The sequence below is a fragment of the Equus przewalskii genome, chromosome 2 (genome assembly GCF_037783145.1).
Source record: "Equus przewalskii isolate Varuska chromosome 2, EquPr2, whole genome shotgun sequence".
Taxonomy (NCBI): Eukaryota; Metazoa; Chordata; class Mammalia; order Perissodactyla; family Equidae; genus Equus; species Equus przewalskii.
Genome location: NC_091832.1, coordinates 78,118,074 through 78,141,525, shown reverse-complemented (window position 1 = coordinate 78,141,525; position 23,452 = coordinate 78,118,074). Strand labels below are relative to the sequence as shown.

The following is a 23,452-nucleotide window of genomic DNA, read 5'->3' as shown; positions in this document are numbered from 1 at the left end:
TCATAGCAACTGTTTAGAACTTAGGCCAATGAATCATGTTTTCTAGGAAGAATAGTTTATCACTGACATTGTTTGGAATTGTGGGCACATTATCATTATTTTTAAATTCTCCACAGATGAAGTACCCCAATATAGATGACTCCCACTGCCCTGTAATTGGTATGCCACAGGTCAACAGTGAATTACTAATGTCCATTTAAGTTCCAATATGATACAGCAGCCTAACTGATGCAAATTATCAGATGAGATTTAAGCCAGAAGAACTGTGAGGATGGCATGGAAATGGGGTTTGAATATGTACCTTGCCTCTGTTATGTAATGAATTTCTTTCCCCAGAGACACTCAAGTTCTGTTTTTGGCTTAAGCATCATAAGAATACCCAAATTTAAGACTGAGAGATAAATGTTTGCTTTTACAATATCATCATCTTATATGCCCTAATACTATGCCAGATGTGTTTTTGGAATAGAATAGTTAAATATCTTTTTTTAAAACTTGTCCTCTATTGATTTAGTTAATGTTTGCTGCTTTGGATACAAAAGTGAAACTTGGCAAGTCACATAATTCAGTTTGGCTGAATACTCACTTTTCTGGCAAACAAACCGTCCCCAACATAAATCCACCCTAAAGTTTACAGAGGTTCAGCTTCCGTCCCAATTGAAATGGGAGCCTAGCTAAGAGTACACGGAGAGAGCTGATTGGCTGGTGCAGGGTGGGCAGGATGTATAAAAGGCAGCTGTAGCTCAAACCTTGGTGCTTCTCAACCAGTGCATTTTCACCATGAGTGGGTGCCCATTTTTAGGAAACCGCTTTGGGTGAGTATTTACCTCTATTCTAAGTACGGTTAGGCTCTTAGAAACGGCAAGTAGAAACGCTTTAATTTCTGAATTTTCAGAGCGTTGAAAACCGTCACCTTTAAAATCATCTACTTGAAAAAAATTAGCAATAAGAATTTCAATCACTCATATTATTAGTTACTGTGCTTTCTCAAGATCTATTTTTTTTCTCCTCACTTATTTAATCTGCAGGTATACTTTTAAAAACCTATCTGTAGACGGCAGTGAAGAGGACAAATCACAAACGGGTGTGAATAGAGCCAGCAAAGGAGGACTGATCTATGGGAGGTACCTCCACGTAAGTGGCAGAGTCGCCACACTGCTCCACTTCCATTAGTCGGCACTACATTTTCCCAAGCTACATTTTCATGTTTTCGTCTTTTTGGTTTTTTCTCAGTTACCAAATAGTTTTCTGGACCGAAAGCTATCGCTATTCATACAAATATGTGCTGTTTCAACTTGTGTTAGAACAATTCTAGAGTCTTCTACGTGAAAAGTCACCTGTCAGGCAGAGACACAGTAAAAGCAGAGAATGTGGAATCTGGCTGAAGACCCTAAACGATAAGATAACGCGCAGATAACTGACAGGCATTGCGTAACTTGTATAAATAAGACATGGTCAATAAATCCCAGCCTGGACAATTGCAAACACATCCAGAGAAAATGTTCTTTTAAATCCCTTATAATAAAGTAGAAATGTTGAGGGTACATATTTTCTTGAAATCGTTAGTAAATAAAAGAGGGATATTAACAAATGAGGTATTTGGAGATTATTCCAAGGTAAGTTTCAGCCTGTTTGCCTTCTGTATTTTTTAAGAAGTGAAGTGATTATAGCCGTTGATGCCTTCATTGATGGGTTTCTAAGGATGAGCGGATAAAAAAATGTTAAGATCTTCCCAGAATAGGCTCTTTGGGGGAATAAAAGAGAGGAAGATACACAGTCAGCTAAGCAAGTTATCGAGCTCTTATCATAGTCATTTCAAGAGAGAGAAGGGATATGATTTTCTCAATGAGTCATAATAGCATTTGTTATGGTAGAATCTTACCAAATATAATTACTTCTGAAAAGAATAAAAATCATAAATTCAACTCACTCTTTATGACAGGACTCATTAGTTGTTTAGAAGAAAATAGTTTGGTTTCTGATAATTTGGGAATTTTGGGGACTTTTTTTCAGTATTGTATTCTACTTCTTATTAAAGTTAATTTAAAAAACATTCCACGGCCTGCCAGGTGGCGCAGCAGTTAAATGCACACTTTCCGCTTCGGTGGCCTGGGATCCGGGGTTCAAGGGTTCAGATCCCGGGTGCAGACATGGCACCGCTTGGCACACCGTGCTGTGGTAGGCGTCCCACATATAAAGTAGAGGAAGATGGGCATGGATGTTAGCTCAGGGCCAGGCTTCCTCAGTGAAAAGAGGAGGATTGGCAGCAGTTCGCTCAGGGCTAATCTTCCTCAAAAAAAAAAAAAAAACTGCAACTTAAAAATCAGTCTTTCTTTTGTCTTTTTTTTAGCTTTTTAAAGAGATAATTAACATCTAACATTGTGCAAATTTAAGGCATACAACACATTGACTTGATACACCTTACACTGCAAAATGATTACTAACATAGCATTAGCTGACGCCTCCATCACGTCACATAATTACCATTTCTTTCCTGTGACGAGAACACTTAAGATCTGCTCTCTTAGCACATTTCAAGTGTATAATATAGTGTTATTAACTATAATCACTATGCTATACATCAGATCCCCATAATTTATTCATCCTATAACTGGAAGTTTGTACAAAATCAGTCTTTCTATTTCTTTTGTTTAAAGTTGGAAAAAGTTTTGAGTGCACAGGAACTTCAAAGTGAAGTAAAAGGAAATAAAATCCATGATGAACATCTTTTTATCATAACTCACCAAGGTAAGTTGCACAGAAGGTTGACCAATAACTATCCCACAGGCATTTCGTATCAAGAATGAGGAAAGCTGCAATTCTTTTAACCATAAGATGGTGAAAGATTAAGAAATCACCTTTGTTAGAAATGCTTGAGAATACTTTGCTGCCAGACAAATTCTCCTAGCACCTTCCTCTTGGATTTATAACAGTCTTCTTTATGTTACTTCTCTGCTAATTGGATCCAGCAGGACTTAATCTTTGTCATAAATCCAAGGAAACTTTCTATCTTTTGAAATTCACAAAGAATTTGAAAGCTAAGATGTTACTATTTTCAACTTGGGACTTTAAAAAAAACTACTTTTAAGAAATAGATCACAAATTTATTGTGACTTTACATAACTGTACATCAATCTGTTACTAAACAGAAATGTAAATTTTATCTGAAATGTGTGTTTATCCTCCCCAGACTTCTAACCTCTGGGCAGTGATTTTTAGTGTAGGAGTGCATGACTTTCGGGGTTCAGAAAGTCTCTGAACTCTCTGGAATTGTGAGCAAAATTTCAGGAATACATGTCTTAAAAAGGTCTATGATGCCTAAACATTAAGATTTACCCCAAGACTGTTGGTGTCATGATACTGTCCTCTGGCTGACGAGAGCACAATGGCTCGTGCTAGTCAGTGCCCAATTTCTAGACGTGTTACCTTTCCCTACCAGTCTTTGTGTCATTTCCTCAAATGTTTGTTTGCTTCACTGACTGGCAAAAAGGGTCAACCCTGAGTAAAATATTAAAGATGGACAACAATTGGCTTAATGTGTTACTTCTCCTGTTTTTATGTTTACATTTTTATTGGCAGCTCATTTCAAAACAGAATCAATAGGGGAGAAATCATAGCAGAGTGGCACCAATTCGGAATTAGCAAATTGTTTAGAATCCCATGTCTACCATTATAAATTGTGTGAACATGCTCAAGTTTCTTCACCAATAATGCTCTCCATTTCCTCATCTGTTTAATGGAAAGAATAACTGTATCTTCGCATTCATAGAGTTCTCATGAAGATGAAATGAGATAATGTGCATTAAGATCCTAGCCCAAGGTATAGCACATAATATGCATACAACAAATGGTAGCCAGCATTATTTGATAAGGAGATTTTTCTCCCATCCTTCAATGGGTCATGGGACTAGCCACACAAAGTTAAACCTGAAAAATAGAAACATAAACTGATCAAGAAATATTTGATTTGCTCTTTGTCCAAATATGAAAATCAAATCCCTGAAACTCTCCTTAAATGTTAAAGTTGTAATTTATTTCCCTAATTAGTACAGAAATATAGCCTTTACCCATACAACAGCACCAAATGGAGTACACGAAAGAAGTCTGAGGTTATTGATTTTCTACACTGAAGTAATGACTACACTGGCTATTTAATTCGTTTATTCATAACATAATCACCCAGTGTTTCTCTTATGCCAAACACTGTGCTAGATACTGAGGGAAATAGATGGATGTGACAAAGTTTTAAACTATTCATAAGCTTGTCCTCCTCATAATATTCTAAGACCCTAGACACCAAATACTAGTTCCTCAGTTTATGGATGAAGTTGAGTATTACTTCTGCTTCTCCACATCCCTCCAGCTTCCATACGGGAAGTTAGAAATTGGTTATGTGCTATACTCTAAAGGATCTAAAGAAGAGATTTGTTGAGGGAAATCAATGTAATAATAACAAATATAAAACATGGAGATAACATGCCTGGCATGTTAAAACATTCAATAAAAGGAAGCTATGATAACTTGATTATTAGTATTTGTTTATAACACAAAATAGGGTTATGTAGGCCTTTATTGATTTTTAAGTTACGTTTTTATTCCTCTTTCAATGTGTTTCCCGTGTCTTTCATATCATTATGGTCAAAGAGGCTCCCATAACTTTCCGAATGACAATGGTTTTCTGATTGCAGCTTATGAACTCTGGTTTAAGCAAATCCTGTGGGAATTAGACTCTGTTCGAGAGATCTTTCAGAATGGCCATGTGAGTTATGATGTCGCAATATTAGTTTCATTTTTTTTTTTGGAGAATGTAGAAAATATTATTAGTGAGAACATTTTAACATCAAATGTTAGAATTATTACTTAATGAAAAAAAAATACCTTTCTGAGTGGACAAGATTTTAGTCATATTTTCCAGTGCCATTGCTACACTGGAACTACACATTGCTTTCAGGTTCCCATCAAATTTCAGTTTCAGGCCCCTTGTTTAGAACTCCCCCCCCAATGTTTTCTTTTGGCCTAACAAAATGTTGTTATAAATGATGGTAGATTGCCAGGAGAGCTAAGAGAGATCCTTTAATTAATAGGTGCCAGAATTGTCTTTCTGATGAATATTTGCTGTGGGAAGATAGCAACAATAATGAGGAAAATAAAACAGGAAGAGAAGGAGAAGGTAGGAAAAGAGTAGCAGGAGGAAGAAAAAGAGAAAAGAGGCAAAGAGGAGGGGACTAAGGGAGAAAAGGACAAGGGGGATCAAGAGCAGAGCAGAGCTTCAGGTGACTGCAGAAATCCAAACTGCACCTTCCCACCTCCCACCCTGCTTCCTGCTCCCACACGCCTTCCCGACACGCCCTTGGGTCCCCTACCTCTGGGCCTCTGCTCCAAGAGGGGCTGGAAAAGATAGAACATCCAAACACAGACAGTTCTCTTCTTACATAAGTGCATACAATTCCCATTGATGTCAATGGCAACTTTGACCCTCAGTGAAGAGCAGATTTGTCCAGGTGTTGCTTAATCCTCACCCAGAAGCTTCTGTGTTACCTTGAACTTTATTCTTTAAAGCAAAACTAGAGAGAAATTTGTTTTGAAATCAGTGGAACCTGTGTTCCAGAATTGCTTCTAACTTGTTTCCATATAATTTTCTATTTTAAAAGAAAGAAAAATGATTTGATTCTGATTTTGCAGATATTCCTTTCACACAATTCAGAGTTGCTATTAATTCAACATACACTTATGGCAAATTTTAGTTCTAATGTTCTTCTTTAAAATAGGGATAAAATGATTAGGAATGCATTGCTATTTATAGTCTATTTTGTATCTTCTAATAATTAGAATTGATTACTCAGTGTTTCATTTCCTAACCATCAGGTCAGGGATGAAAGGAATATGCTTAAGGTTGTTACCCGGATGCACCGAGTGGTCGTGATCCTTAAGCTGCTGGTACAGCAGTTTTCCGTTCTGGAAACGATGACAGCCTTGGACTTCAATGACTTCAGGTGTGCACTTGTGGTGTAATAACGCAGTGGGATTTACCTTCTCATTCTGGTGGGGGAAAAGGAGAACATGTGTGTTGTGTGACGTGAGAAGCCTCTTCTACTGACACTTCATCACTATAAGCACTTGAGAGTCTTAATCACAAAGACTTTGAGAAGTTATCGAAAACATTTCATTGCTCACTTTTACATACAAACATAATATGGTCAATTAGTTTCAATTCATTGTTGTGTGCTATGTTTTTATCCAAGAAGGATTTCAGACAACTATCCAAAATGGCTAAAATGGATAATATAATACACATAACTAAATTAAAATAATTAAAAACTAAAAAGAGAAATAGGAGTAATATACAGAAAAGCCTGTCACCAAAAGTGTCAGTACAAGTTATAGGTTGAACATAAATTTCAGTTCTGCATTTCCAGGCAGCCAAAGCCATATATATATCAAAAAAAAAAAAAGGATTTTTCATACCAAAATTTGAGAACAAATGTTCTTATCAGGTGCATTCAATGATGTAATAGGCAGTGTCTCCAACATGTTTGACAACCAAAGGAAAAGTAGTAGAATTCCTTTGTGGTGGATTGAAAAAATTGAAGTCTTAGTACAAATTAGGTGAAGGAAATTTACAAGAGTACAAGAATGTGAGTGGTTGTGTGAGGTGGGAGTAATAACATTTTTTGATGGCCTAGGCAATGAAAAGGATGTTTTTGTGCTAGGCAATATCCCATTTGTTTTACTTGCAGTATTTCGCTGGTGCTCATAATAATACTAGGCAGTGAAATTAACAGTAATATCCAAGAACATAACTTTTAGGAGGGACTGAATAATATTTATAAAGAGTTTTTTAGCACCATTGAATAGAAAATATTGCTCAATAACCACTTGTCTTTATCTTAGGAAAAAATTTAGTACACGGCACACCCGAATGTGACATTTCACAAACTAAAAATACACTCCAACTTTAAACTGATTGACTGACAGCGACAATGATGTTTAAGTAGCTCATTTTCCTTATTTCAGAAAGGTCCAAATCGAGGTCCAACTCTAAGTAGTTGTGGGTCTGTGTTCTTGGTGATATCTAGGAGAGTGAAACTGACAACCTTTTGCAATAGAAGAAATCATTGCAGGAATTCACGATGTCAACTCTTCTCTTCTTGTGTCTTCTCTCACCCTCCCCTGTTTATTCTCTAAGAGAGTACTTATCTCCAGCATCAGGCTTCCAGAGTCTGCAGTTCCGACTACTAGAGAACAAGATCGGTGTTCTTCAGAGTTTGCGAGTCCCTTACAACAGAAGACATTACCGCGATAACTTCCAAGGAGAAGATAATGAACTGCTACTGAAGTCCGAGCAGGAAAAAACACTTCTGCAACTGTTGGAGGCACGTGCTCAAATACTATTTCTAAAGTCTAATTCAATACATCTTGTTAATTTAGCTTTTACTAGATCAGAATTTTAAAACTCATCTTCAAAGTTGGGTTGCAGTCATTGGAAATAAAAACAGAAAGAATTTGTAAAAATACTTAAACTCATAAATTCAACTAATTAATATATTTAAAATATTAAGAATTCTTGAGAACTTCAGAAATATTTGTATAATCAATGATGTTAATATTTAATAACTATCTTCTTAAAACAAACTTTTTAAGCATTCTTATTAAGCAACATTTAATTAGCTGATTTTTAAATGGACTATGGTTATTCAATGAGCTTTATTTCTTTTTTATTTTTCTTTCTTTCTTTTTTTTTTTTGAGGAAGATTAGTCCTGAGCTAACACCCACTGCCAATCCTCCTCTTTTTGCTGAGGAAGATTGGCCCTGAGCTAACATCTGTGCGCATCTTCCTCTACTTTTTATGTGGGACGCCTGCAACAGCATGGCTTCATAAGCAGTGCTGGGTCTGCACCCAGGATCTGAACCAGTGAACCTTGGATCGCTGAAGCAGAGCATGCGAACTTTGCCACTATGCCACCGGGCCGGCCCCTAGTTTATTTCTTTACAATGTTCCATAATTGAAAGTTGTGTATTTTTCTCAATTAAACTCAGCTACTAAGAGTATACTCTTCAGAATTTTTCCTTCATATTTTAATTTCCCATCGGTCTATAAATAGTCTTGAGGAATTATTAATTTGTTTCTTCACACGTAAATTACTGAATAAGGATTGTATAGTCTTGATTTCCTTCCGAAAGCCTTTCCTTTGCAAATAAAACTTTCCTTTTAGTGAATTATACCCTGCTCACTAATCCCGTGGGTATTGTAAATGTAGATTTAGGTTAATATATTACATATAATGCCATAAAAATGTTTATAAAGATAGAGAGAGAAAGAACTACAAAGCTAATTTCAAAACCAAAAATACGTTAAATGAGAACCCACAGATATGCATGAATTCAGTTTTATTTCTGGATTAAAAAGTCTTGGGGAATCTTAAAATAGTTGAGTTGTTAGTTGATTTCAAAGTGACTAAGTTCACCATGCATTTAGAAGAGATCCTATCTTATACATGCCATAATTCCTTCTGTTCCCAGGACGTAAGGTATTTTGAGGATAAAGCAGAAGACTTCATTGAAACAATGTTTAGATATGTGCGTAGATTTACAGAACAAAATAGAGATTTCTATAGTAACGTCTTAATAAAGAGTAAACATTATTAATATGACTGCCTTACAGATGAAGAAAATAAAATATAATAAATATATAAAATATAATATAATAAAAATAAAATATATAGTTGCTATTTTGTAAATGAAGAAATTGAAAGGAAAGAGAAAATATTTACAAATAGAAAACTTATGACGTATGTTTCTCAAAACCGTGAAGATTTCCTGTTTCAAGTTCTAAATGTTAGTTACAATTTATTTTACATATATTAACTTTTACAATGTATTCACTTAAAAATAATATTTTCTTAAGGCATGGCTGGAACGAACACCAGGTTTAGAGCCAAATGGATTTAACTTCTGGGAAAAGTTAGAAACAAATATTGTCCAAGGGCTGCAAGAAGAATTCACAAAACTTCAGGTATTTACGATGCTTTAAGTAAATTTAAGTTTACTACAGAAAAAGTATTGGGAATTTTATTTTAACAATTCTCCACTTTTCTCTGAACCTTTCATTTTCCCAATATTTTTCCTTCCAAGTGCCTTTGCTTGAAATATGTTACAAGATTTATTTCATTTTATTTATGTGCAATAAAAATCATATTAAGTTAAGGAGTTCATTGTAGACAAGATTTTGTCTGTGCTAAAGAAATGAGATTACTAGACTTTTTTCTTTCGTTTCTTTTGACAGAAGTAGGCACACAAAAGACCAGTTAACCAAATATATTTAGCCATTTAATTTTCCCTTCACTTTTATATATATTTGCTGGGTCCTTCCCGTTGGCTCTCAGACAATGTCAAGTTTCTCTCACTTAAAAAAAATACTGTTGATTCCTCAATTGCCCTCAAGTTACAAGCCCCTCATTCTGGCTTCATGACTAAATGGCTTGAAAGAGTTGTTTCAGTTCTCTCTCTTGAGAGGCTGTGCCAGGTAGTCCTTGTGTGCAGGGCCTTGGAAGTCACACTCCATGTATTCAAATCTCCCCTCCACCTCTTAACAACTGTGAGACATCGAACTTCTTCTGTTAGCTATCCTCTCTTTGCCTCACTTTCATCATTGGTAAAATAGAAAATAAGAGGATCTATCTCAAAGAATTATGATGAGCACTAAGTTAGCTTAATATCTGTAAAGTATTTAGAATAGTTTGTTGTTGTTAGTGTCATCCAGTGGATTCCAACTCTTAGAGACCCTGTGTACAACAGAGCGGAACCCTGCCTGGCTTTTGTGCACCATCCTCTCATCTTCTGGCCCTAGATCAGATAATGCTCCACTGTTGTTCACAGGATTTTCACGGCCAATTTTTTTGGAAGTGGATGGCTAGGTCCTTCTTCCTACTCTGTCTAGTCTGGAAGCTCACTTGAAACCTGTCCACCATGGGTGGTTCTGTGGGTATTGGAAATACTGGTGGCATAGCTTTCAGCATCACAGCAATCCACAGCTGCCACAGTATGACAACCAGCAGACAGGTGTGGTTCCCTGAAGGGAAACGAACCTGGGCAGTGGTGGTGAGAACGACAAATCCTAACCACAAGACCACCAGGGATATAGAGTAGTTAACGTAATTATTTCTTTATCCCCCATCTAATCCTGAACCCAATCCAATCTGTCTTCTTGCCCCATGATTCACAAATGGTCTCCCTATATATAAATCCAATGGCCATTTATTATCTTCATTTTACTTGACCTCCCAGTGACAGTCAATACTCATGATTATTTACTCCTTTTTGAACCCATTTTCCCCCTTGGATTTGGCACACAACATTCTATCTTCGTCTAATTCTCGGGCCCTTATTTCTCTATTTCCTTTATTGGCTCATTTTTCTCTCTCAGAACAATAAATGGTGGGGTCTTGCAATGCATTGTCTTAGATGCATTGTATTCTCTCTCTGTGCTCTTTCACTAGATGAACTCATTGATACCCACTGCTTCAGTATCTATTTACACACCAATAATTCTCAAAAGTTATCTCTAGCTTAGATAGCTAGATCATTTATTTAACACCCTAGTTTACATTTCCTCCTGGTCCTTTCAAAAACACTCTGATAAAGCCAAACTTAAAAGAATTTCCCCTTCCTTCTACTCTTCTTCAACTTGGTCTTTCCAAGTTGAAGTTTGTTTTTGTTTTTTTTTTTATTTCTCTCTTCCCCCCTCCTCCCCGCCAAGAAGATTAGCGCTGAGCTAACATCTGCCAATCCTCCTCTTTTTGCTGAGGAAGACTGGCCCTGAGCTAACATCCGTGCCCATCTTCCTCTACTTTATATGTGGGATGCCTACCACAGCATGGCCTGCCAAGCAGTGCCATGTCTGCACCGGGGATCCGAACCGGTGAACCCCGGGCCGCTGAAGCGGAAGGTGCGCACTCAACTGCTGCGCCACTGGGCCAGCCCCCAAGTTGAAGTTTTTCTTCTATAGGCCATCTAGTTTGTCAAGTCAGACATGTACCATTGATACTTGGCACCTCCCTCTTCCTCAACCACTTCTTTAAGCTATCACCAAATCCTACCAATTTTACCACCTAAATAGCTCTGAAATATCTGCCTTTAATCTACCACCACCAATCAAGTACAAACTGGCGTTGTTTTCAACTGAGACTAAAGTAATATTCTCTCAATTATTCTGTGTCTCTCACATATGGCTCCATTCCAATTTATTCTCCAAACAGCAATTTGAGCAATTTTTTCAAAATGCAAATCTGATTACATTTTCCTTTTGCACAAAACCCTTTGATGTCTCCACATTATTTTCAGGATAAAGACAAAAATTCCCAACATGGTTTGCAAGGTGTTTCATGATCTCATGTGGTCCAATCATCCTGGATTTCCTTTATGCTGAATTTAGTTCTTTGAATTTCCTACCATAGAATCTTTTATATGTTCTCTCTGGCTTGGAATGTTCTTTCCCAGGTAACTCCTTCCCATTCTTCAGGTCTTGGCTCAAGGAAAACTTCTTTAGGAAGGTCTTTCCTGACCTCCCTACTACTGTCAGTGATTACAGCACTATCCTGCTCTTGGATACCACCGTCCCTGGTAGCAATTTAACGCTGTGGTGACTGTTCGTTCAATGTCTTATTCTCACCAGATAATAAACTGCATGAGATCAGAGAACTCAATTTTTGCTCGCAATTTTATCTCTATCACCTTAGCCTGAAATTTACTGAGTACATGAGTAATTAATTGACAATAACGTGCATACAAGTTCTTACCACACAGTGTGGTTGTTCTGCAGAATTGAAGATAATTGGGTTAACTAATTTTTGCTCCAGCTCAAGGAATTGAGTTATAAGTAGAGCATGTGTTGTAGGCAAAATAATAATAATAATAATAATAATAATAATAATTTCCTTAAACAAATCAATAGATATCAAAAGAGTAAAAATATTGAGTAAAAAATATTAAAGAAATTATATTTACAGAATACAATAGTAAATATAGAATTTCAATAGAGTTAATAGCTTTTCTGACTAGGAATTCCTGACTTTTCCTAAGTGGCATTACTTTACTTCCTATGTTAAATGATTGCTATCTAAAATTAGATCATTACTGACCACTTGCAGTTACCTCCAGTTTCACCAATCTGACTTCTTTTCTCACTATATTTATGAAGAAAATATTTAAGATTGACAAATCATTTAAACTTAAATAAAAGAACAGAATCATTAAGTGTGAAGAATATCCCTCTCATAAGCCATAATTTCCAAGTTGTACCATCAGATGATATGGTAAATATTCCAAGTGCATCCTTTCTGCAATAGGCAAGGCTATTTCTCACAAACAGTGTTTTCTAAAATAAGAATCTATTCTCTCTCGGGAATATTAATGCAGTATTTTCCCCAAAGGCTAAGGAAGAGTCGGAGGAAAAGGAGGAACAAATGGCTGAATTTCAAAAGCAAAGAGAGGTGTTACTCTCCTTATTTGATGAGAAACGTCATGAACATCTCCTTAGTAAAGGTATTTTTATTCTATGGATTGTTACCCTGCAATCTGAGCAGATCAAAATATCAGGCCCAACTTGGGAGAAATAAAATGAAAATCAATAATCCATTCAGAAACAAGAAATGGGTTAATGTTATGAATGATAGCCCTGTGTTAACAGGTTTAAATGCCTAAAGACATTAGTGGAAACCTTCCCAATCTGTGTCAGCCATGAGGGATACCAAGATAAATCGAATATGGTTTTTCAAGTAGTTCACAGATTAATAGGAACAGAAGTGAAGACAAGCAGTGTAGTTGTAAATACTACAGTAGCAGTAGAAGAGGAAAGGATTAACTCTATTATGAGGCTGGGGTGGCTTGGCAGAGGAAATAAGTTTCCCACAGATCAGGAAAAGCACACATTTAGACTTCTGGCATAATTAATATTGAGCTATTATTTTCTGAAACTAATTGATAAGTGTAATTAATATTTTCATCATTTAACTCTTTAATCTGTTTGAAAATTTTGTGCTCATTTTTATTTGGAACTTTTATTATAAAGTACCTATAAATCTTTTGGCAACAGAATAGAAGTAAAAATTAATTTTGGTAATACAAGTACAAGGCAGAGCAGTATATGAAATTAGTATTGAATTCTATAATCTTAAAGGTTGTTAGCCTCAGTTTTCTATAAAACCTCAGTAAAGAATAGCAAACCTTGTTTTCCTGCAGACAGAGCAAAGTCTTTCCTTAAAACACATATATGAGATTTTGTATGACGGTTGTGCTCCTTGAAGCCAGGAGATTTTAAGTAATTTTAAGTGAATTAGAGAAAACTACTTTCAAATGAAACTTGGAAAGAATCTGGTTTAACTTTTTGAAAAGTAAGTCATCGTATTATTTTACTTGAAAAATATGTTCTATCATGGAAGTTAAGTATTTTCTGTATGATGTTTTCCTAACATGACATAAAAGTGAAATTTTAAAGATTACATATACTTTTAATTTGCCTTTTAACATTCAATATTAAAATAATATTTTAAATGCTAGTTTTCCAGATTCAAGCTAAAGAATAAGAAAGTTAAACTAACACATCATTTTCAAAAAACATATAACAATTATTTAAGATAATGATGCCAAAGTAAGACAAGACTGCCTTAAATCACCCATTCAATAAACACTTACGGTGTATCTTGCAGGTGACAGACGATTATCATATAGAGCGCTTCAGGGGGCCTTGATGATATATTTTTACAGGTAAAAGCAAATCAGAAGAGAAGTAGAAGTTAAAATCGAGGAGTGGATATAGAAAGCACATCAAGTATGAAGCTTATAAACTGCAATTACAGTTTTAAAAAGTAATTTAGTTTGGGGGCAAATTTACAAAATAATTAATTGTGAAGTTTCACGGTTTTTTTTTAATCTAAATAGTAAGAGAATAACTTCATCTCTGTAGTAGATTAAAAAACACACATATATATATACACAAATTAATCAAATATTCTTTTTATTAAATTCTAGCAAGTATTATGCGGCATTAAGTGTCCTAAAGTGCCAAAATTTAATCTATCTCAGAAACTCAGTCATGAAATGTGTTGTCATTAAATAATGTTGTAGAGTTATTTTTGTTCTATAAAATGAAAAGCAAAACTGGATAAAGTAAAAACACCTTCTAAACCGTTGTTCTAGTTATTCAGCAGTTTCAAGGAAAATTGTCTTGATGTCTAAATCATTTGAAGTGTCCTTAAATGTCCGTGTACTCCTACTCTATCTTACAAAAGTTCCATCTTCATGTTCCAAGAATTAAATAAATGTGTCAGAACAATGGATAGCACACAAGCAAAAAGCAAACATAAAATATCTATGTTTATTGGAGGTCTTGCTTACCTGTATTTATTTAATTTTGTAATCCTCTCGAACTTGTTTCTTCAGAATGGCAACACAAGCAAAATCCTTTGACTCTTTTCCTAAACTCTTACTAAATGTATGCCACTCAAGTTTATGAATCCTAAGCAGAAAATGCACTGAGACAGTTGAAAGATTAGATGAAAAAGGGGGTAAAATATATTAGAGGAAATATAAAGCTGTCTTTGTTTTTTTGTTTTAACATCTCAGCCTAGAAGTTATTGACTATAATTAGCTGGGAAATCTGAGATTATATATATGTCTGCCTTTTAATGAGGATTGATGTTAGGTGTGAGTCTGACTGGTTACTTCATGTATATTACATGGAATGTTCTAGACTTTTTAAACAAATGCTGCAAGCTGAGTGGTAGTATCCTCATTTTTGAAATGAAGAAACTAAGACTGAGAGAGTAATCCAAAGCAGCCACAGCTCTTAAGAGGCAAAGTTGACATTTGTTTCCAGAGCCAACAGATTATAATAAACTCAAGCTCTTCCTAATACACTGGATTTACTTGAATAGATCTCTTCTTCTCATTTTTCCTTTAGGGAAGAGCCTAGATTCCAGGTCCCTTTTCAGTTACTGACGTCTCTTATGGACATAGACACACTCATGACCAAATGGAGATGTAAGGCCTCCCCTTGACCCTCAGACTCCTTCTCCCCTATCCCGTCCCTTTACCCACCATTTCTTCTTCTGTCTGCCCTCCTTCCCTCTCTCTCTTTTCTTCTCTCCTTCGTATGTGAGAAGATTGTTTTTTCTTTTTTTAAATCAGCTTGACAGTTATTCTCTCCCTGGGCCAACTTGCCCAGAATACGCAGCAGGCACAATGCCTAGGGCCTGCAGTAGCTTTGGGGGCCCATGAAAACGTTCTATTTGATAATCAGAAGGAAAAAAATGAACTTTAGGGCAAAGAAAATGTTTTAATATATAATAATTACTCATCTTTATGCCAATACAACTTTAAAATATAATTTTGATAGTTTTTTTTTTAAATAGAGGAAGGAAACTGTAAAGACAAAAGTGGTGAGGGCTCATGAAGGTCATAACACGGCCCTGCTCTCCCATATTGTGTTGGCAGGCTAAATGTAATGATGGTTGGAGTCAAATGCATGTAGCCTGAATGAAGTTGGGTGCCAACTGGGGTGCCAGGCAACCTACTGGTCTCATCTGGCTCCCAAACGTGAAACTTCCATATGGCTAAGTGATAAGGTGTGAGCCTTTTCTCAGAAGCAATTATCATTACCAATCTCTTATATTTAGAACATCGTGTAACTAATGGGAGAAATATATCCATGGAGTTAATTTGTGTGTTTGCCTAGATAACCACGTGTGCATGGTGCACAGAATGCTGGGCAGCAAAGCTGGCACTGGTGGGTCCTCTGGCTATCAGTACCTGCGCTCAACAGTGAGGTAAGATGGGAGAGATTCACCTTTTTATCTTGGTGGAAGTCACGAATGCTTTGTTTCTCTCTATATATATATGTGTGTATTATCTAGAAAAAGTCATTTATACTTGCTCCTGTCTGAACTGCTGACAACACATTTGTAGATAGATTAAGGTATTCCTGTTAGAACCTTTGGAGGACACTGTAAAAAATCCTTAGTTCTGAAAGTTCATCATTTTGATCCTGGGATGAAAAGGGGCAGAGTACGAATGGCTGCGTGACCTGTGAGGATATGAAGGAGTTAATCCAGGTAGAAATGTTCTCAACTCATCGGGCTCAAGTTTGGACTAGACTAAAACAGTTATCACTAATTCCACTAATGTAACTGACACACCTAAAAAAGTGTCTTGTTTCCTGATATGACTCTATTTTATAGTATAAAAACTGTTTCCATCTACTCCAAAAAGTGCCATTTTCATATTGTTTACAAGGAAAAAGGTCAACATTTATTGAGCATTTAAAATGATAGATTTCTACACGTACCCTTATTTTATTTAATATTCACAACATTGTAGATACATGGATATATAAACAGATAAACCTGAAAACTGGGAAACTTACAAGGCCCCTGCGGCAGGAGAATAAGCACAGGAATAAATTAGGCATTCACATTCAGTCTCCAGAACTCTTTACAGCACATTGTTTTCCTCACTACTCTTACTACCAGACTAAGTTATAAAATGCACCAAGTTCTGTTTTTCATCATTTTTACAAACTTTCACTTTCCCTGGGAATAAACTCTAAACTGAATGATTTATAAAATTTATTGATTCAAATTTTCACAATTGTTACATATTTCCTCTTTCCCTGGGAGCAAATCCTATAGGCATGAAATGATTGGGTGTACAAAACGAACACACACATCAGTGGGTGGTGGGAATAATGAACACAAACAGCATTTCTAGTGTGTCACTGTCTCATTAAGTCTTCACAAAGCCCTGGCCAGAGGAAGAGATTGTAGTTTTTATTTTACAGAGTTAAAAACCAAGACGTTGAGGTTTAGAGAACTTGTCCAAGGTCACATGATGTGCAAGTGACAAACAAAATTTGAACCAAAATTTGACTTCAAAGGCAACACTCTTCTGTTATAAGACTGAAAACAGTTAAAATAGTTGACTAACAAAAAAGGAATTTTAAATGTCAAAATCCCTCCTATAGACATTTATTATGAATCTAAAATGGCATTTCAATTTATTAATCCATTCACGGTAGTTACTTAGCAGCTACTCTGCAGGTGGGAAATATATTTAAATGAACTAAGAACTCTGTATGCTTTAAATTTATCATTTTGCATACTGTCCTTTAAAAGTCAGAAACAAGAACACACCCTTATTGGGGCAGCCTGGTGGTGCAGCGGTTAAGTTCCTGCACTCTGCTGCAGTGACCTGGGGTTCGCTGCTTCGGATCCTGGGTGCAGACCCACACACCACTTATCAAGCCATGCTGTGGCAGTGTCCCACATATAAAGTAGAGGAATATGGGCATGGATGTTAGCTCAGGGCTAATCTTCCTCAAAAACAAACAAAAACATACCCTTATCTTTAAGAAGATAGCATGACAATAGTAAAACTCTAGATTTTAATCTGAACAAGACTGGTCAAGATCAATGAAACACATAATACTGCTTTACGGGCATGAATTCAGATATGGAATAAAAATTAGGCAATCAATTCTAATACTATTTAACATATATGATACACACAACATGTAATATATAATAAAATATAATATTGAATACTAATTATGGCAAAATATTTTCTGAGAAATGAAATTTTTTGATGGAAAATTTTAAATATTTCATGTCAATAAATCTAAAACATCTGTATATATGTGTTTTTCCAGTGACAGATACAAGGTATTTGTAGATTTATTTAATCTTTCAACATATCTGGTTCCTCGACACTGGATACCGAAGATGAACCCGATTATTCATAAATTCCTTTACACGGCTGAATATTGTGACAGCTCTTACTTCAGCAGTGATGAGTCAGATTAAAATCATCTGCAAAAATCTTTGAAGAACAGCGATGTATCAGTCTGTTTTTAAAAATTTTCTATGAATTATCATGAATACACAACAAGTCTTATTGTAAGATACGTATATACATAGTTAAGCACTGTGGCAGTCTGATTCAAGCTTGGAAACAATTTTATTCCTTCATTTTTGTGATGATATAAGAGTAAGCACTAAAATAAGAAATTAAGTCCATTAAATTGGAACATTGTACATAGGATGTTTTCCTATTAAGAACCTAATGTTCCCTGATACTTACCTTAATGTAACCATTTAACAGATCATCTCATTGTTTAATCCGTTATAAGCTGTAAACTTCTGCTATTTCAAATATTTTATGCAATAAAATGTATCATTCTATACAAAAACTTGATGAATCAAAATTCTTTTAAAATAATAAAAATTAGTCTTTTTGCATATATTGTTTAGGAAACATCACTTGTATTTGTGAGGATGCTTGATGACCAATGACAGAAGTCTATCTGAAGCTTTTCCCACAGGGGATTTACTAGACAATTACCCCACCAGCTTGAAGAATTGAAGGGCATCTGAGGAGCTCTGAGGCCAACGGGATAGATCTAGTTCCTGGAGTACTAGATTCCTGCACACTTTGAGGACTCTCCGTCTCATCTCTTCTTTTCTGTGGGTGTTGGCTTTATTTTTCCCTGTTGTAGATCAGCTCGTTCCTCAGGCTGGGTCCCAGCTTCCAGCACCTCTGGACTCCCAGAAGGACAAAGGTGCTCTTCCCAGCTCCACAGCTTGTGGTCTGGAAGGTAGAGTCAACTCTAATACACAACAGGACTGAGGCAGGAATGAGCAGTAGCCCCCTCAAGTGAAGAAGAGTGTTCTTTCCGGAAGAAAGGAGAAGTAAACAAACTCGGCAATGACCCAGTTTCTAATGAAAAAATATTTAGCTAAGAGCTTAGATCAGACATGAGTTTCATTCTTCTTTTTCTAGCTTATCCTGGATATTAATACTTAGTTAAATTTCTGTTATGAGGAGAGTAGAAATTATCATCAAAAGATCTAAAATGTACATCAACCTTGACCTGGAGTGATTACAGCAAGCAGCAAGTTCTTGATGGAACTGAACTATACTTTGGTCTTGGTTGCAAAATTTTTTTTTAAAGATTGGCCCTGAGCTAACATCTGTTGCCAATCTTCTTTTTTTTTTTCTTCTCCCCAAAGACCCCCAGTACATAGTTGTATATTCTAATTGTATGTTCTTCTAGTTGTGCTATGTGGGACGCCACCGCAGCACAGCTTAATAAGCAGTGCTAGGTCCGCGCCCAGGATCCAAACCAGTGAAACCCTGGGCTACCAAAGCGGTACGCGCAAACAACCACTTGGCCACTCAGCCGGCCCCTCAACTGCAAGTTTCTTCTGATAAGGTAGCATAATGGCTAAGGGGACTAGCTTTGAAATCAGCAAACTTGGGAGAAAATCGTGGCTTTGCCATTTATTAACCATTTACTTTGGTACAAACACCAGTTTAAACCCAGTTTCCTATCTACATAACGGGGATAAAAATACTTATCTTATAATCTTTGCTTTTTCTCATGAAGTAATAAAAAAATATGTTAATAGATGTTCTGTCACCAACATGCCTTGGAATCTTGAAGTAAATGCTATTTGTCAAGGTTTATTCTTTTAATAGACTAAAAGGTTGGATTTAGTTCTTTTTATCCATATTTCTTGGTGTGACCAAGCTATACAATTTTAAGAGCTTTCTTCAAAGGATATATCAGTCATTCTTAATGTAAATGTCAAAACAACTTACAACGCTAGCTTCTCCCCTTGCCCCTCTTCAAACTCGCTTCTAGCGCTGATGATCCACTTTAAATTATAATTTTTAAGTGGGTCACAAAGTCACTGTAAGTTTGTCTAATTTAGTATCCACTTTGAGAGCCTCGTGAAATCATGCCCAGGAACATCTGGATGATTTTCATTATGACTCCTAATTATTATGTGCAGATTTCACTGCTTTCCTCTTAGCCTCGCTGGGTGAGCTTCAAGTAGTTTGCTATGGCTGGAGCACAGCATATGCCTGTGCAGAAGAGCAGCTATTGAGGCTGAGACGGGAGAAAGGGGCTTCTTCTAAGAGTTGGCAGGTTATCTCTTAGGCATTGGGGAGGCCCTAAATGGTTTAAAATGGGGGAATAGCATAACCAGAGGCACTCACAACTAGAATATACAACTATATACAGGGGGGCTTTGGGGTGAAGAAGAAGAAGAAGAAAAGAAGATTGGCAACAGCTGTTAGCTCAGGTGCCAATCTTAGAAAAAAAAAAAAAACAAGAAAAATCCAAAACAAACAGATAAAAAAATGGGAGAATAACATGATAATGTTGTCTTCTAGAAATGTAAATCCAGGGGATGTATAGTAGATAGATTATAATATAATCATTTGAATCACCTGGAGTGCTTATTAAATCATAGTGTTGCACAAGTCGCCAGGTGGCTTCTAGTTTGGGGACTATACTTTGAGAACTCCTGGATTAAGAGACATAGGTTTAGTGGGTAGACTACTCAACAGTGGGGATAAGAGATGCAAAAGAACATGCATCTAGGAAGGAACAGTAGAAATGGCGAGGAGGAAGGTGATTAAGTGATGGATTACTGGGGTATAGCTGACCTGATTAAATATCTAACATTTCCCTCAATTCTATTGATTGTATAATGTTGATTATACAATTTACAGATTATATAATGTTGATGCTGTTAACCAAATAGAGACTCTAGGAGGTGCAGAAGCTTTTTTGTTTCTTTAGAAGGAGGAGAAAGGAGGATGATGAACGGGGTTTTGGAGACAGTGAGGCTAAGCTGTCCAAGAAGAAAGCCAAAAACTAGCTATACGGATTTGGAGATGAGGAAACTCTGTGTGAATGTAAAGCACACTGACACTGTTGACAAAACGTAAGCCATACATTTATGGACAGATTTTTCTTAATCCAAAGTTAAATATAGGTTGTTTTATTATAAATGTCATCAAAATCCAGAAGAGCCGAGAGGTATTTATCACTTTGATTTGCAAGAATTCTTTAGCATTTAAAAAAGAGTACCATAAAACCATTTATGTCTTATAGAAATCAGGAAATGAACACAAACTACAACAACGAGGACAAAGCTCCTTTTTGACATACTTGGATAATTAGAATATTGATCGACTAAAACATCAATATTGTCTTCCTGGAAGACTTCTAAACCTGAGTCAACACACATTCTTTTGAGATTGCTTCTGGTTGGTGTGAGAAAAATAAATACAGTTTTGTTTTTTTTTTATTTTCTTCTTCTAATAAAACGGATAGATAAATAAAGGCCAACAGTGAGAGGAAAAATGGGATGTCCTCAATTTTTTTTAGTGGTTGCTGCTACATTTAAAATTTTGTTTTTGTTAAGATATTCCACATTAGAAAGCAACCCTAAATTTTAGAGAAGAAATATTAATATATGTAGTATTTGATATGATTTTCTTATATGAACTCATTTAATATGGCTGTATTTGTCTTCAAACAGAAGATCAGCTCTTATGCTCTGAGGTTCTCACATTACCACACATCATGATTTATGCAAGAGAGAACACAAGCATTAAGAACTAGAAACCAGGTGAAAGCCAAAGGGATGCACAAAAAGTAGTTAGGATGGGAGTCTAGGAAAAATAAGCAGAAGATTGGGAAAACAGAGAGACTGGGGAACTTGCATTTTGGCTGATACTCCAGATTAATGAGATTGGACTTTGAAAGGGGCGGTGCCTATGAATGATGGGAGGAAGAGAAAGGTGAGATCCTGATGTCGATAAAGGCTTAGAGACCAATGGAGCCATAATAAATGGTTATAAAATAGAAAAGGAAAATAGACAATGAGACAATTCGTTAGCCCGAGAAGCCAACTGCCAGGAAACCTTCGGAGTTTCACAGAAAAGAGTATGAGAAAGAGTGTGAAAATGTGGGAAAACACATTGTTCTCCAATGGAGGGAAGACAAAATAAGAAACAAAATCTACTGGAGTCCTATTGACAATGACAAAGTCCAAATAACAATTTGTCTCTCAGGCAACACTACGCGAGTTTTTCTTATCACATAGCTGCCATATTGGTCATTTAATTTCAATCGCATTAACTGTTTCTCTTAAAAAGTGATTCTGTCCTTTTGTTTCTTTCTACATGATCACTCTACAGTTCAAGAAGTAACCACCGTTTGTTGAGGTAAAGCAGTTTGTATTTCAAAATCCTTACGATATGCCATCTCAGAGGGTTGCTGATAGAATTGTGAGAGGCGCAGATAATTTTAGGTTGGCTATTCTTGCATAAAGGAGTAAGCTAAGGCTGGTGATTATATCCTAGAAAGGAAAAGAATTTCTTATCACCCCTTTAACCCTACCAGAAGTACGTCATTAAAAATAAACAAATGGGGGCCAGCCGGGTGGCGCAGCAGTTAAGTTCACACGTTCCACTTTGGTGGCTCGGGGTTCGCTGGTTTGGATCCCAGGTGTGAACATGGCACGGCTTGTCAAGCCATGCTGTGGTAGGCATCCCACATACAAAGCAGAGGAAGATGGGCATGGATGTTAGCTCGGGGCCAGTCTTCCTCAGCAAAAAGAGGAGGATTGGCAGCAGATGTTAGCTCAGGGCTAATCTTACTCAAAAAAGAAAAAAAAATTAAATTTAAAAAAAAGGGGAAAAAAACAAAAACAACAATCAGACAAAACCAGATAATAGCCTCTTCAAATTGAAGAAACCTAAAATATCTCCTAATCTGACCTTCATCTCAGAGTAGGAAACTTCCAAAGATTTCCTCCCAGGCCAGGTGCTGGTGTTCTTCCTACTGACTTTGGTTGTCTCTCTCTCCAGAAGAAGGGATAATTTTACAACGTAGTTTAAATACTACTAGGCAGCAGAACCTTTTGTGGGTGGTTGCTGAAGCCTAAAGGTAAATGATGGTAAAAAGGAAGGACCACACTACATTTCATGATGAACCTGCATTTTTGTAGTGGTCTCTTGATCTTCCCAACATATCACACAAATACAGCAGAAACGGAATCTGCAATACCTAAGAAAAAAATAAATTATTAATACTAGTCTATTTCCTTTTTATATGCCTTTCAAATAGCAAATTAAAATAATTTTCATTTGGATTCAGAAAGGGTTAATGTCTATTAAGAAAAGAATTTAATGGTTGTAGCTATCTATCAGTATAAACATGGCAACCTCATAGATATTAGAAAAGATGACTAATATTTTTGTTTCAAGAAACTACAAAAAATCCCAAAACCACTTATTAACTGAATGGATGAATGTATCTGAAATCTTTATTGCACTCATATCTATTGCTTTGTTGCTGTTAGTGCATTCGAGTCAATTCCAAATCCTACAAAAGAGCGGAACCCTGCCCGGTCTTTTTGCACCATCCTCTCACCTTCTGGCGCTCTATCAGACAATACTCCACTGCTATTCATAGGGTTTTCATGGCCAAATTTTTTGGGAAGTGGGTGGCCAGGTCCTTTTTTCTAGTCTGTCTTAGTCTGGAAGCCCTGCTGAAACCAGTCCACCATGGATGACCCTGCTGGTATTTGAAATAACTGG

General features: G+C 36.2%; 2 protein-coding genes across 2 annotated transcripts in view; one reads left to right on the top strand and one right to left on the bottom strand.

Moving 5' to 3' along the window:
• Positions 1–636: 636 nt before the first annotated feature.
• TDO2 (tryptophan 2,3-dioxygenase) lies at positions 637–18,988 on the top strand. Its single transcript, XM_070608825.1, has 12 exons — positions 637–815; positions 1,029–1,134; positions 2,658–2,748; positions 4,689–4,759; positions 5,866–5,993; positions 7,187–7,373; positions 8,907–9,014; positions 12,430–12,541; positions 13,705–13,762; positions 14,958–15,037; positions 15,732–15,822; positions 17,700–18,988. The coding sequence occupies exons 1-12, from the start codon at positions 781–783 to the stop codon at positions 17,851–17,853; spliced, it is 1,221 nt and encodes a 406-aa protein (XP_070464926.1). The 5' UTR covers positions 637–780; the 3' UTR covers positions 17,854–18,988.
• CTSO (cathepsin O) overlaps positions 16,281–23,452 on the bottom strand; it is a 29,762-nt gene continuing 22,590 nt past the window's right edge. Inside the window, exon 8 of the mRNA XM_008543345.2 lies at positions 16,281–22,919. Coding sequence (XP_008541567.2) covers positions 22,885–22,919 — 35 coding nt within the window. The 3' untranslated portion in view covers positions 16,281–22,884. The remainder of the gene's footprint in view (positions 22,920–23,452) is intronic.